Consider the following 16,494-nt stretch of genomic DNA (forward strand, 5'->3'; position numbering starts at 1 on the left):
GACCTCTTCCTTTGGGAGGGGACAAGTCCAAGAGACATGAGGGATTTGGGAAGGGCTAAGGACAGTGGGAAAATGGAATCAGATCTCACCCCCAATATTCCTGCCTGGGAAGCGCCGTCCTTGTGTGAATAAATCTGGTGGTTAGAAAATAAATGCTGTCTTCAGCTGTAAAGCAAAACAGAATCCTAAACCAGAACTTCTGCAGCTGGCCACAGACCCCCCCATGGGGAAGAACAGCGATTGCCACACAAAAGCTGGCCTAGCTTTGTCTCTGGAAGCATATTTTCCTCACATATTGAAATCCACAGGGCAATGGGACCTCAAGGAGCATTCCTCTCAGCTTAGTGGGGACCATTCAGTAAGAGAGAAAATGGGGAGAACGGATGAGGGCATGGGGAAGGGCTGGACGGGGAAGGACCTGCAGAAGTGACTGGAAGGGTAGGTACTGGGCAGTGGAAGAGTCGAGGAGGAGCTTGTGCGGGTGACCCGGGAGTGTCCAGAGCACTGAGGTCCCTCAGCTGTACAAGAAAGGAGATGGGTCATATAGTTCATAATTTTTGCAAATAAGAAGTAACTGGGGGTAACAAATCATTCAGTCTAGTACAAGGAGTAGGTCTTTAATAAACATGAGCTCCCTCCACCAACTGTTCCCCACCATCAGCATTGTTTTATTCAAACATTTATTTCCCAAGGTTGCTTTTCTTATGACCTTGGGACCTTACTGGGAGCCTGTTTTTCTCACCAGAATATCAGGCTGTTATTTTTCAAAATGATAACTACTCACTGCATGCCAACAAAGCACTGATCCTAGCGCAGGCGCTGAGGCTGCTGGGATGGCTGCCCAGGCGAGGGAGTGTGGACTCCCAGGAGAGCGCCAGGGCCATGCGGCCCCTCAGTGCAGGTCACTCCAGGTGGGCGGGGAAAGGATTCTGGGGTGACTCCTGCAGTAGCCTCAGCCCCATCCTGTGGCTTCAAGCTTCAGTACCAACCCTTGAGAATGAGGATGTGAGGTGCGAGTATTTCCAAGAGGGGGCTGGATGATCACAGTGCCTGATACTCTGGCCCTCGGCCTTGGGAAGATGTACTTTGTCCCCAGACTAGCAGCACTGGAATCACCAGGGAACTAATCAGAAATGTAGGATCTCAGGCCCTACCCCAGCCTGACTAAGAGTCTTCATTTTAGGAGACCCCAGGTGATTCATGTGCACATCACTGTCTAAGATGCACTGCTCTAAAGAATGCTTAAGTTACTGCCATTCAACGCCTTCACATCAAAACACTGTTTGGACAGACTGAGGAGATGTGGTCCAGCAGAAAAAGCCCAATAAGGAGCAGGGAGCTAGGTTCTCAAAAAATGCCAGAATCTGACCCCAGTCAGTTGTGTGAAAATGGACAAATCCGCCAACCTCTCTGGGCTGCACTTTCCCATTTACATGACGATGAGAATGGACAATAAACTTCAACATTCTTTCAGTACTCAAGTTCTAGGTCTGTGATTCTATTTGACAACACTCTCTTTTGTTGCCCTTGCTATACTGAAGTAATGGTTTTAATACAGTAGCTGCAGTATTTAATATAGTGGGGCTCAATATAAGTATGGTCTATTCTATTTAAACATCACCTCAAAAAATGAAAATGGGCCCTGAACTTCTAAGACAATCAAAAACACGAGAATATCAGGTTTAAATGGCACTTTTGAGAGCAATTGAAATAACTTGCTACGGTAGTTTTTAAGTACCGAACCTCAGGAATTCACCCATGTATGAAACAACAGCATGGCCCCTCACATTGGCATATCTGTGGAACTAAAGTTTTAATAGCTACATCTTTGGGTTGCAGGCTAGAGAAACAGTCAACCCATCTTTCTCGAGTGAATCATTGGCCTCAGAAGATAAACATAAGTGCCTTCTAACACGACTGCTATTTTACTCAAAACTCATCCTTGACCTTCTCCCTCAGGATGGTGAGAGACAAAAGAATGCACAAGAAAACAACAGCAGTTCTCAAATCCAACTGCATTTAGAAGCTCCTGGAGAGTTTTTAAAATATCAATGCCTGGACTATATCCTAAACTAAAAAATCAGAAATTCTGGAGATTGGACCTGGCATCAGTAGGTTCAAAAACCATTCCAGATGATTCCAATATGCAGCCATCCGCCAATCCGGTACTTGATAAGTGCCAATGCTAAGAGTGACAGACTCCTTGCTCTGTGGGAGCTGAGCAGGTAACCACGGGACAGAGGCGCTGGGAGGGAGCAGAGGTGAAGTAATCAATATGGCAGTGTATATCAAGGCCCTTAAAATTTTTCATATCCTTGTGATTAACTTATTCTACTGTTGGGACATCAAACCAAAGGCAAAACCCCACAATCACACACATCCAGTCACAAAGATTTTCACTGGAATGTTATTTACGACATAAGAAATGGAAAACAAACTCAAGGGCCAGCGGTGGAGTAATGGTTAGTACACGTAATGACTGACAGTGTTACCTTTAGCAAGTGATATTTTCAAAGACTGTTTTTTTCTAATTCAAAAACAGGAAAAAGCATTTATTTTTAGAAATGCACGTTGGTAAAACTAGGAAGAAAAACAAAGAAACAGTTATAAAAAGTTAGGACAATGATAAGCTAAGAGGAATACAGACTTCAGAGGGTACAAAGAGTTTAAAAAAATTTTTCATTAAAATTTTTTTAACTGTGTTAAATAAACAGGTTGTAGCATGTGTTAGAATTTCCTTTTTAAGGCTGCATAATATTCCATTGTTCATATATACGTCACATTTTGTTTACCTATTCATCCGTCAATGGACACTTGGCTACTTCTAGCTTTTGCCTATTGTGAGTAATACAGTTATTAACATGAACGTGCAAATATCTCTTTGAGATTCTGCATTTATTTAAATATACACCCAGTAGTGTGTTAACAGGTGCCACTCAATAAATTAAATTAAAAAATAAATCACCTGCACTCTAGCAAAATAAATAAATAAATAAATAAATAAATAAAAGCAAGTGAGTGAATAAATTTAAATATATATATATCTAGAAGTATAATTGCTAGAGCACGTTAATTGTATTTCTAATTTTTTGAGGAAATGGTATACTTTGCCATAGTAGCTATGCTTTATAGAATTTTTTTATAATAATAGCAAATGCTTTCACGATACTGTTAAGTGAAAAAAACAAGCTAGCTATAACTTGTAATATATTACTTATATTGTATAACCTCAACTACATAAAAAAAATGAATAGGAAAAAAGATGAAATGACTACAAAATAAAACTGTTTATCAATATAATAGTGGTTTCCACTGGATGTTGGTAAGATTAGACTCACATTCTCTTCTCTTCTAAATTTTATACTTGACTACTTTTCTATAAGCATATACCACACTGACAATAAAAAAAACTGAAAAAGTTTAGTAGGACACTTTTTCTTCCTGGTCATCATATCATCCATTGTATAGTCTGAAGTCTATTTAGTTCGCCACATTTACCAAAGAAAAGCGCGCGCGCGCACACACACACACACAAACACATACTTATTTTTTTCTTCTTATAACCAAAGGAGATACTAGATAACCAAATTGATTTCTAAAAAAATTGAAACCTGATATAATAATAATTTTCTCGAAGTAAATAAATTTTTTCTCCTCTTAGCCCTATTTGACAGGGCTTGTGAAGGTCCTTCCTACTCAGGCAGAGCTGGTGATCGGCTGGGATAGTGGGGCTGAGCCCGCAGCAGTCAGCACAGCAGACAGGGCCACAGTCAGGGGCCTGCCCACTCTTCTCCCGTGGGCGCCCGCGGCCGGCCTGTCCAGGACAGAGCTGACCTCATTCTCACTCCGTTTCGGGCCTGGGTCAGCTTAGTTTTCCTTCAATAGTTGGTAAACTGCCTTCACACCATGAGAGAGACAGTAAACTGGATTGAGGAGGGAGGAATGGAGGAAAAAGGGGAAGGAAGGGACTTGAAGGATTAATGAGCTGATTTCTATAAAGGCTTTGACATCTTGGAATGAAAAGCGGCCTGTAAGAGCAGAAGCCCAGTCCTCCGCTCGGGCCATGCTGCCAGCTGGCCATTCATCACCAAAAATTCCCCAACAACTCCATGGCTATTGCTTAATCACCTCATATAAATCCCTATTAATCTTGCAAAGTCAAAACACAAATATATGACAAAAGTCTTTATTTTATGTGCCCTAATTTCAAGGTCAAAATTTTAAAAAGTAAATTGGGTATGCAATGGTTCCAATGAACTTAAAAAAAGAAACCTTCTTTTGGAATAAAAGGGACAAATAAATGATACCCACACTAATGTTTTGGTACTTATTGGATTGAATGAACTCAGGCTAATGATCAAATAAACTGTAGAGGGAAAAAGGTGTTGGTGCTATAAACCAATAGGTTTTTGGGTTTTTTTTTTTGCAATAACATTAATGTTTCATATTATAATCAAAAGATACAGAAAGTCCTTAGTAGGCACAAAGGAACATTTCTTCCTCTTTCATGTGTAAATCATTAGGGAGATAAAGGAGTCTCTTCAGCACTGGAATCTGGAATACTGTGCATTGTAACATCTTTCACGAGAAAGGCAGGTGACAATGTAAAATGGGTTGGCTTTGAGAAGGGCCCACTAGGAGCCAGAATGCACTCAAGTGAGCAAGAAGCAGTTACTGCAGACAAATACCTCCTATAGCAACACTCTCAGAGGACCTCAGGGACAGCGCAGGCAGGTGACAGACCAAAGCTTCATCACTTATGTCCAGTTCTATACTTCCTTATTCGGGAACCTCAAGGTCATTGTGCCAATGTTGTGAATAATACAGAAAAACTGATCCATGGCTTTGAAATGCATTGTGTCTGGCAATGTGTTTTCCTCCTAAACTTTATTTTAGGCTCTAAGCACATCCTGACTAATATGGTAAAAGTGTGTTTGGTAGTAAGAGGAAGCCTGGTGTTAGGAACCATCTACAGACCACCCATGAAGCATAAAGTTCACACTTGGATAATAAAGTGTTGACTGTATTGGAAACATAAAAAGTGGCTTTCCTGGACTCTCAACAAGGAAGGTGGAAACACAGTGAATTGCAGTGATTCATGCCTTTGTTTTCTAGGGCTGGAAAGTCATGAAGAAAAATCAGAGAAGGTGGGTGGGGGTGATGATGAAAAGCCCGAGTAGAAAATTGCAATAGGAACCACAGGGAAGGTTAAAAGAGGCCAGGACGCCTTCTCCAGCTGAAGAGGAGGCTACGGCAGCGCTGTCATCCATCTTCAGCCATTGCACAACACAGTCCACTCAGATGGCTGGCCTGCCGCTCTCTCCTCCTTCACATCCAAACAGAAGGAATGGGCTCATGAAGCCAGTGGATGATGACTTTCTATAAAACCCATGAAAGGGTAGCAAGCTCAGGGGGCAGAAACTCCTTTCATATAGAACTTTAAGAACAGAAGGTTCAGTGTTCTATCCTGGACATGTCCAGGCTGGAAGCAGGGGTTTCAATAGCATGGTTTCTAGACAGCCCTGACTTCCTGATAACCTAGAAATAATAGCTGGAGGATCTGGCTTACAGATTGGTAAACACATAAGAGCACAAATACGATTACAGTTCCCTGTCCTGAAAAAAGCATCTGGGAGAAGTTATCTAAAAGCCGCACAGAAGGCAAACGATACTAGGCTCATGGAAGTGGTTTATGGTCAATCAGTTCCTACTCTTTAAATAGAAGAGAACAAAAATTGGACTAAAAATGAGAGGTCAACCATCACTTTTTGGACATTTCAGACACTGAAGAATTTCCCCATCAATATCCCTGTCCAAAGCTATAGGTGCTTAGAAAAACATGGAGGAACATAAGCTTGTGTTGAGAAATTCTTTACTGGCTCCCTTTCACTTAAAGGTTTCCTTTAGGATTTTCCACGTTGTGACCCAAGTATTTCTTCTATCTCATTTTCTGTCACATGCGCCTTATACTTATACCAGACGAGCTCTTTATAGTACTCCATACTCACTGTCCATTTCATACCACCATGTCTTTGCCAATGACATTACCTGAGCCTGGAATGCCCCTCCCTGCCCTGGCCACTTAGCAAAATGTCTACTCATCTCTGAAAGGGTGCAATGTTAGGCCTCTGCAACTCCTCTGGGCTACTTCTGTACTTACTACATACACTTACTATACTGGATGAAAATTTATTTACACATCTTTCTCATTCGTAGATGTGAACTCCTAGAAGCCAGGACTAGCACTCCTGCCTCTAACACAAAGGCTAATGTGCAGCCTGTGCTCAATGATACTTTGTTGAAGTACTGAGGTGCAGGCCTCATACTGCCCATCACTTGTGTTGCTATATAAGGTGGGAAGCCAAAAAAAACATATTTAAGAAAAATAAAATAAAAAAGGAGCTGCTATGTTAGACAATCAATATATTGATTCTTTTTTTTCTTGTGTGAGAGACAGACAGACAGACAGACAAGTACAGACGGACAGGAAGGGAGAGAGATGAGAAGCATCAACTCATAGTTGTGGCACTTTAGTTGTTCATTGCTCGCTTTCTCATATGTGCCTTGATCGAGGGGCTACAGCTGAGCCAGTGACACCTTGCTGAAGCCAGCGACCTTGGGCTCAAGCCAGTGACCTTGGGCTTCAAGCTAGTGAGCTTGGGCTCAAGCTAGCAATCATGGGGCTATGTCTATGATCCCATGCTCAAGCTGGCAACCCTGCACTCAAGCTGGATGAGCCCATGCTCACACCAGCAACCTCAGGGTTATGAACCTGGGTCCTCAGTGTCTCAAACCGATGCTCTACTTGCTGTGCCACCACCTGGTAAGGCTATGAATGCATCTTACCTTTACTCCACCTCAGTGATTGCCTCCCATGGAGCCCGAGCAGTAGTCCAGGCACCTCTCTTAGAGAGATTCTTTTTTTTTTCAATTTTTATTTTAATTTATTTTAATTTTTTTTAAATTTTATTCATTTTAGAGAGGAGAGAGAGAGAGAGAGAGGAGCAGGAAGCATCAACTCCCTTATGTGCCTTGACTGGACAAGTGCAGGGTTTCGAACCAGCGACCTTAGCGTTCCAGGTCAATGCTTTATCCACTGCACCACCACAGGTCAGGCCCTCTCTCGATTCTTAATCAAACATAACATACTACAGCATGGAATGTGGCAGCACGTGGTCCTCTACTAGACCTACTCTGCTGAAACTTACATGGGGGTTTTCTTGCAATAACACTCTCCTACCTATGTCAGAGCCCTGTGACATGGGTTCTGAACACAGTGTTACTGAGACAATTTCATAGGTAGTAAATGAGAATTCTTTTAACTCCATCTTTCACACAGAAAACATTCTAAGTTCTAGAATTAACTAACAACAGCATGGATGAAAAATATATGGATCCACCCTTCTTTGCCTTGCTTATTCAAGCTACAATGCTAACTACACAAAATGGCCACGTCCGCGTCTTCTTATTGACGCCCCGTCTGTCCCTCAGTGTCTGCTCAAGTCTCATACCAATCTCTAATCTCTAAGTTGCCACGGCACCTAAGAGTTTGTACCACACAATTTCATTCATTATTGCCTTTCATTGTTATAATATCCAACAGAGGGTTGGGCACATAGCAGGTATTGATGAAAATAAACTGACTGGCGGACAGATAAAAAGTCATATAACAGGCCCCCAGTTTCACAACAGCTTTAGAAAAAATGTCAGGAAAATATTTTTCTTTCTTTACCACGACTCCAAGTTCTAAAAATATAAATACTCCCATAAGTTTAGAAAACTTACACCAATGATGTTTAAAACACCCACAACCAGAAACAGCAATTCTCCAATGTATTCCTAACTCCTGATAACTCCTTGCTCAGGAGGGGCTTTAACATACCTCTTGGCCAGCCAGAGTTTGGCTTCGGTACAAACAGCAACGTCAGCTAGCTCCTGCTGATAGTATGTATTCATTCTGCATTTGGAGTCTGAGAAGGCTTGTAACAAATGAAAAACCTAAACAAAAGAGAGAGAGAGAGGGAGAGAGAGAGAGAGAAATCAATATCTGCTGTGAAAACATATTTTTTCTAAATGTAAGTTCTTCCCTTTTAGGTTTCCTTAAAATATTCCCCTAAAAGAAAACAGACACCTGTAGAATGTGGCTCTGGCTTCTTTGAAAAAAGCATGTTGGTTTTGGAGGATGCAGCAAGTGGCAAAAAACCTATGTACCTGTCCTCTGGGTTCCTTACACAATTTCAAATAAAGATGACTATTCTGTGACTAGACGGTTATTTGATACAAGAGCTTATTAGTTACAAATAACTTATAAATTGATTTTAGCAAAGAGATGGGCATCTTTCTCTATGTTACCAGTCTCATATAAAAAAAAAATTTTACCTTTTAAAGTCCAAGTCTGAGAGTCTAAACTGGTTTACATGTCTGGGTTTATCCAAACAGGCTTGGCTAAAGAAAGAGGCCACAATGATGCTTGCCTTTGCAAACACTGGACAGTGATGTTTACAAACTATTTAGATTTTTAAACAGATCTTTGCTGAGATGTTAGGAGTGGAGGAAGCAGTGCAGACACACCCTACTTTCTTACTCTTACATGACATTATCTGTTAGAATTACGCAGAGAAAGACAAACGCTGTTGAATTTCTAGCTGCCTATATTTAGAATGAAGGCCACAGTGCCAGCAGACACAGGACATAGGCAGTGTGGGAGTGTGCGTGCACCCATGGGTATCTTGGATTCACACTCAGATATGACATCAACAAGGCCTTTGTGAGGAACACAAACCTGTAGCAGAGAAAGAAAGTGGACAAGGGCGTAAATGAGATCCTCTGACCTTAGCTAGTGCCAGGAGAAAGATGGATGTCAAAGAAATCCTTCTGTCGCCCTTATCTGAATCAAGGAGAGGAGGTAAGTGTAGATAAACACATCAAGAAATTTGAAAGTCTGTTTTAATAACCAGTTTATTTTCTTTTCCTATTGTATCCCTCACCTAGCTGCAGATGATTCTTTCTAAGCAATAAGATTCCATTTTTTGGCCTTGCCAACTAGCTCAGAGCATCAAACTGATACACCAAGGTTGCAGGTTCGATTCCTGGTCAGGTCACATAAGAATCAACCAATGAGTGAATAAATAAGTGGAACAACAAATTGATGTTTCTCTCTCTTCCCTCCCCTTTCTCTAAAATTCAATAAAAAGATTAAGAAAAAAAAAAGAGATTCAATTTTTACCGTTTTTCTCTCCTGTCAATGAAGGGCATAATTGAGAGTTACATGAGGAAGGGAGTCAAGAGGAAAAGCAAGAGGCCAAGATTACAGAGACCTAGAGTCATCAGACCCTAAACAGGTCGGAGTCGGCAGGTCCTCCTGGGTCAGACACCTGCAGTTACCGACAACAAGTACCTGCTGACCGCCTTTAGTTTAGAGAAACAAAATAAATTGTGATTAATTGTATGTAACCGCTATTTTTTTTTTCCAACAAGAATAACTGTACAGGAGAATGCACACAGGTCCCGAGGTGGAAACTGAAAATGCTTTCTCTAATAATGGATCTGTTATTTCAGAAGCAACAGATCAAATATCACTACTTCACCACACCCCCACAGGGACCCAAACCACTCGTTGTGAAGTCTGGAGAAATGGGTCTGGCTGGGGCTTCTGTTCTTATGTGGTGACTGCCAGAGTGAAAAAAAATACCTCCCTCTGCCTGAATCCCCGCTAGCCTGAAAGAGTTGGCAATGTCACCAAGCCTCGCTTTGCTTTTTCTCTGCAGCTGCACAAAACCAACCACCAGGGCTTTTCATGGTGTCACAGGATCGTAATTAATCAGCAGACACCAGCAAAATACATGACTGTGGAATTTACTTGTAAAGAAAGCTGTGAGATTTTCAAATGCCTCTCATTTGGAAGCAATCACTTCAAAAATAACTCCTGATGGATGTTTAAACTTAGTCCTATATTTGCTCACCTTACTTGGCAAAAACAAGACTGTTTTGAAACGCTTGGTAGCTCTGGTTTATGAAAATCAGCCTGTGGATCCATCAATTCTGTCACCTTGAGTACAAACCGCACAACAATTGTGATCCTGGTTATTCACCAGGAACGGAGAACCAAAGGTGTGGTCAAGCCCAGGCCTGGGATAATTTGGAAACAGCCTGTAATACACGGCTGCCCTGAACCAAACATGGGAAACCCACGCTGCCAGACCTGAGGATGGTGACCAACTGAACGCACATGAAAACTGTGAGAAGTGTCCCGACATTGTTGGTGTCCCAAATTTGCAGTAGGATTCTAACATTTGGTCCACAAATATTTATTAAACAACTGTGACTACCAGGGAGTGTCCCAGGAGTTACGGCAGAGGATGAGTCCCTGCTCTCCTGCAGCTTACACTCGAGTCATGGGTAAACAGAAAGGCACGAGCTTCCCTGACCTGCCTGGGCGGGCATGGAACCTGCAGAGCAGCATCGCCATCGATTTCCTCCGATTCCTCTGGACCTCCTCCTTCACCACGTGCAGTCACAGCAGGAATTCAACAACCACTTGCTGAAGTGATGTCAATATTTGGTGCCTCTACCCGTATTAGCTCTGCCTTTAGGACACATGCCCCTGGGTTTGGGGAAGGTGCTATGCGTGGCAACCCCTTCCTGGGAGTGGAGACACTGAGCTGAATAACACTGTAATCCTCACTTCTGTGGATTTCTTATCTAGTGGGGAAAGCAGAGAGGCTAGACTGGTGGTGAGGATGCAGCCCTGTGGCAGAGAATGGGAAGAACACAAACTTTGGAGCCAGGGGACGTGGGTGTAAACCCAGTTACTATTAGTGGGCTTTGGGCAACCTACTTAACCTGTTTCCTCATGGTAAAATAACAGCTATATTATAGCATTACAGAGAGATTTAAAAGAACATACAGTACTTGGCGCATACTAGGCCCCTGAAAACACTGTTACTTCTCTTCTTTTTTCCAATTGTTCCCTCCCTTCCAGCCCCCATCCAGAAGTAAACAGTCAGAGAAGGCTTTGCAGAAAGAGTGATAATCATATTTTGCCTTGAAAATAATATTGCCAGAATTGAGAGAAAAAAATATACAAACAGAGAAACAAACAAAAAAATATTTAAAGGGTACTAAAATATTGGTATTCCCAACAAAAACAGTAAGCCTAATGCAAACTATGGACTTTAGTTAATAATAATGTGTCAATATCAGTATGTTAATTGTAACAAACATACCACTCTAATGCAAGATACTACTGATAGGAGAAAACTGAGCTGAGGGGGCTGCGAGGAAAGGGAACAATCTGTTCTACCTGCTCAATGTTTCTGTAAACCTAAAATTTGTTCTAAAGAGCTATTAATTAAAAGAAAATATTGGGATTTCTCAGGGGACAACAGATAGTTGTGTGTGACAAGAGCACACCAGGGTGTGTGTGCAGGGTGATAGGAGGGGTGGTTGGGTCAGACCGAGAAGGATTCTAAATTCAACACCACAAAATGTGATGGCCCTGGCCTGTTGGCTCAGTGGATAGAATGTCAGCCCAGTGTGCCAATATCCTGGGTTCCATCCCCGGTCAGGGCACAGATGAGAAGTAACTATCTGCGTCTCTTCCCCACCCTCTACCCCTTCTCTCTCTCTCTTCCCCTCTCACAGACAGTGGCTCGGCTGGTCCAAGCATCCGCCCCAGCTGGGGACTGTTGGGTGGATCCAGGTTGGGGTGCATGTGGGAGTCTATCTTCTATCATCATCATCATCATCATCATCATCATCATCAAATACTGCTCACAAAAATTAGGAGATATTTTATAGCTTCATATTCATTTTGAAATATCACTTAATTTTTGTGAGCAGTGTAATAGTAAAATGTGTATGCTGTTCTGTAGACAGAAAGACCTCTCCAGAGAGAGCTCTTAAGTGATCAGAACTGCAGTTTCAGAGGCTGGATGAAGGGGTGAGTATGGCCAAGCCTACTGCAGCAGTCTAGGCACGGGGTGGTGAGGATCAAAACCAGAGGCTACAAACCAAGAGCCTATGGGTCAAAAGTAGTTGCAGATGTTTTATTTGGCCTACACAGAATTTTTAAACTGTCATTTATGAATTGGGGGATTTCACATCAAAATCATCCTGATTTCCAACTTCTTTGGAAAAATCCTAAGATCTGGCACTCTTGGGGCCATACTCCTACAGTCACCTGGGTGGGCCGAGAAGTGGCAGCTGGTCCCTGATGAGGAACGCATGCTCAGATTCACCACTGTCCTCACTCCTGCCTGGTGCTCACGGTCACTCTGGTGGAGTGTCAGTATCATTCATCACTGCTCTCATGCCCCCACCCCCAACATATGGAGAATCAAGAGGAAAACAAAATATTTACTGAACCCAAATCTCTATCAAGTGTAGGAAAACAAAGGATGGATCAAGAGGGGTAATGTTTATTCCTATCCCTCTTCGCCTGAAACAGACAGGGCTGAATTTGTGATACCCCAACCCCACCCCACCTTAAATGACAGCACTAGTGCAACAGAGAATAGGGGATACATTTGAGAGACATTTTGGAGGCTGAAGAGGCAGGACTTGAAAACTGCTTTAGACATGGAGTTGGGGGTCAGGAAGGAGACTCTTAACTCAGGCAGCTGGTGCTGGAGGGCCATCCTTCTAGACAGGGATCACAGGGTCACATAGCAGTTTTGGGAATGAGGGAAGGGGATTTGATGAGTTTGGTTAGGAATATCCAGTGATGACTGCTCTCATTAGGGTAATACATTGTACAAAGCAGGAATTCCTTTGAGAGTGAAAGGAGGTTGTTTTAATAATCACATTGGGACAAACCAGGACAGCTGGTTACCTCTAGTTACCCGCCCTTCAGCAAAGCTTAGAGTGGATTTAGAGGTGTCTTCAGCAAAAGAAACAGGAGAAAGCTTTGTTGACTTAAGATAGTTGTGATCCAGTCTGAAAAGAGACCAAAAGCACACAGGAAGCAACCAAGTGCGAACCAACAGCATCACCCAGGACTCACACGCTCTGGACTGCCAAGAGATGAGGCGGTCATGCCCCGCCCTGGAAGGGGTGGTCAGGAAGCAGCTAAGAGTGGGCTCAAGTTCTTGCCCCTGAGATGCATGTCTTATTGAAACTCCGGGAGGATCTAAGAAAAGTCTGGAGAACCTGGAAGCAGTTACCCTCTGCCCAGCACCAGCCCCACTCTAAACACAGAGAGACTCAGGGGAGCTTCCAACCATCTGTGTAAAGCATGGGTCCATTTTGGCAGCTTTGAATCTTAAAAGTGACTCTGCAGAGCAAATGTAATGCTCTCTGAATAAATGTCACAGGCCTAAAAAGAGTCATGAGGCAGATCCTGAAAAACTTACACTGCACCAGTAAAATATGTCTGGTTTATGCTGCTGGACTAAAATAGTGACTTGTGTTAGACAAGATCAAAATGATAGATGGCTGTTTGGGAATGCAACGCTGAGATGGGTTTTCCTCTTCACCAAGCATGGCTTCCAGGCAATTTTCCCCATTATAAAATCAACAGCAGCTGAGCTCCAGAAACCAGCAGGATCCAGCAATAACAGGACCAGGTTAGGCAGGTCATGAAAAAGGACAACGCCAATGAGAAAAAAGATGTTCATTTCAGAGGTCAGATCTACACGGGTGAATATATCATAATCATTAACAATCCCAAACCCTGAAGATCAACAAATCTATCCACTTTTGCAACTGTTACTTTCTTAAAAACAAATTTTATTCTTCTTTTGCAGCATGCCGACTGGGGGTGGCCACATCTGCCCCTATCACATTCAGCCAAGTATAAAATTTCTGTATCTGCCATTTTGCCTAGCTTTCTCCCTGTGCTGCTCCAACCCCCACAGCTAAGTCAGAGCCACATTTTTCCAAGCTCAGTGTTTACACAGGATTTTATTTCGGCTGGTAAAACATCTGTATTTTTTCAGGGACTTAAATAAATGATCTATGCCGGGAATGTACAGTATAGGGTGATGTCAGGCCCCCTTTTTTTCTCGACTCACTGGGCAGAACAGGCAAACATTGTTTCAGCCTGTCGTTGGGAATGTGAATATTTATCCTGTCGACTTAATTCATACAAACAGAACTAAAGGCAGGCAGGCAGAAGTATTTTATGGCTTTAAGTCAGACTGAAGTGGGGGAGGTGAGTAGGGGGAAGCTGAGGGAGAAATCTAAACTTTCTAATTCACAGAAACATGCCTAATCACATAACTGTTGGGAAATAAAAATGGATACAGCAAAAATTATTTAAAAGGCAGACACCTGTGTGTGTGTGTGTGTGTGTGTGTGTGTGTGTGTGTGTAGATAGGAAAGAAAGAGAGAGAGCTAACTTATTTGTCATTTCTAATTATAAAAATGTGATTTAGGATTTAATTGTTCTCTGCTGCAGGCATATTAAGCTCATCTCCAACAGGACACAGACTTCTCAGAAACACCCCTCTTACCTCTGACCATCACAGTGCAGGGCATGGTGCTTGCCAGGTATATGTTCCTGGTTAGGTCATCTGTACAGAAAGCTTAACAGAAACTTTTTTATTGACAGTCCCTCTGGTACCAGCCTTGGAGGGTCAATGTGGCCTGGTGGCATGACCCTGGGATACTTAAGGAACTCAACTTGGTCACCCCTACAAGAAAGGGCTTAGTGGGTCTGTGTCACCCACAGTACCCACCAATCTGACCCCATGCTAGAGGGCAGGCTAGGAAGCATTTCAGGTGGTTACTTCCCAAAACTCAACCGTCTATCAGATGAGGATACATCTTTAGAAAGGTTGTGGTAAGTTCCCCAAAGGTAACATTTCCTTTTGCTGGGTTACTAACTACAAAGTGTTAATTACTTCCTAGCTGACTGGTTTGGGGAAAAGAATCACAGGAAATAGGCCACAAGTATCTTTAAGGACTAAAATGTATAAAAATACAAAGTCTGTAGGGGCCTGGAAATTTACTTTGTGTCTCAAATGCATTCCCCCCTGTCTAACACGCCCACTGTCCTAGTTGGGGCATCAAAAGACCTTGTTCCCGGAGTGTTTTTTGCCTCTAAAACTGATTTTGCATATGGCTGCAGAGAAATCTTAAAGCCAAACCCTGATCATATCACTCCTAAACTCAAAATCCTCCTGATGATTTCTGACCTCCTATAGAACTGACTGGCATTGAAGGCTCAACAGACCTTTCTAGCTTTACCTGCTAGTCCTCCACTTTGTGCATCTATTCTGTGCCCATATGGGCTGGACAGCTTCCCATTCTCTACAACTTTCAAATGCTTTTCTGTCCAGGCTGTTCCTTCCATTTTTGCCCATCTTCTCCAACTCTGCCCTTTGACACTCCGTTCCTACTGCAAGGCCCACTTCCTCCGTATAACTTTCCTCAGCTTTCTTCAGCTATCCTCACCCCACCTATGACTGATTGACTTTTTTCCTACTCAGCTCATTTTATTACACACACACACACACACACACACACACACACACACACACACCTTTAATCCTGTCATCATGGCTTATCAACCTAAAATTTCCCTTTACTGGAGTATAGCTCTTTCAAGGAAAGGACAGTGTCCTGTTCTTCATGGTCCCTGGGCCTCAAGGACATATGTAGCTTTGTCTGTCAGGCAGAGGGGCTCAATAAAGAGGCACTTATTGGTCTGTACTTCTACATGCCCCCTTGCCGGACTGGCAGATTCACAGTAGCGGCTGGGGTACCAAACATCTCTACCCCGTCACCCCACCCCACACACACACAAAGGGGTTGGGGGAAATACAGAGTATTAAAAAGACAGTGGTGATACTTTTGTCCTGGATCATCTCTAGCCTGGTGCTCCAAATCCGACAATACAATTTGGAGTCATGGCACACCCAGAAGCATCAAGGGCCCTGGGCTGCTGGGTAAGGGCGAGGTTTACAAAGTGATCTCAAAGGTAGTCGATCTTCACCCGACACACAAAGACTTGCAAGTAAAGAATTAACAATGTGGGCCCTGGCCAGTTGGCTCAGTGGTAGAGCGTCGGCCTGGCGTGCAGAAGTCCTGGGTTCGATTCCTGGCCAGGGCACACAGGAGAAGCGCCCATCTGCTTCTCTACCCCTCCCCCTCTCCTTCCTCTCTGTCTCTCTCTTCCTCTCCCGCAGCGAGGCTCCACTGGAGCAAAGATGGCCCGGGCGCTGGGGATGGCTCCTTGGCCTCTGCCCCAGGCGCTGGAGTGGCTCTGGTCGCAACAGAGCAATGCCCCGGAGGGGCAGAGCATCGCCCCCTGGTGGGCAGAGCGTCGCCCCGGTGGGTGTGCCGGGTGGATCCCGGTCAGGCGTATGCGGGAGTCTATCTGACTGTCTCTCCCCGTTTCCAGCTTCAGAAAAATACACACAAAAAAAATTATATATATAAAAAAAGAATTAACAATGTGCAAAACACTGATATAATATCTAACTAAAGTGCTCCTAACTTTAGAACACAGATACATTTCTGAAAAGCTATGTATAAAACTTTTTAAAATTA

The 16,494-nt window shown here is 43.1% G+C and overlaps 1 protein-coding gene across 2 annotated transcripts in view; it reads right to left on the reverse strand.

Annotated features, from left to right (window-relative positions):
* The window catches only part of THADA (THADA armadillo repeat containing), a 360,995-nt gene that overhangs the window by 96,644 nt on the left and 247,857 nt on the right, over positions 1-16,494 (reverse strand). For both annotated transcript variants that reach the window (XM_066267026.1, XM_066267025.1), the window contains exon 30: positions 7,883-7,998. In XM_066267026.1, the coding sequence (XP_066123123.1) occupies positions 7,883-7,998 (116 nt within the window). The remainder of the gene's footprint in view (positions 1-7,882; positions 7,999-16,494) is intronic.

Source organism: Saccopteryx bilineata, chromosome 3 (genome assembly GCF_036850765.1).
Source record: "Saccopteryx bilineata isolate mSacBil1 chromosome 3, mSacBil1_pri_phased_curated, whole genome shotgun sequence".
Lineage (NCBI taxonomy): Eukaryota > Metazoa > Chordata > Mammalia > Chiroptera > Emballonuridae > Saccopteryx > Saccopteryx bilineata.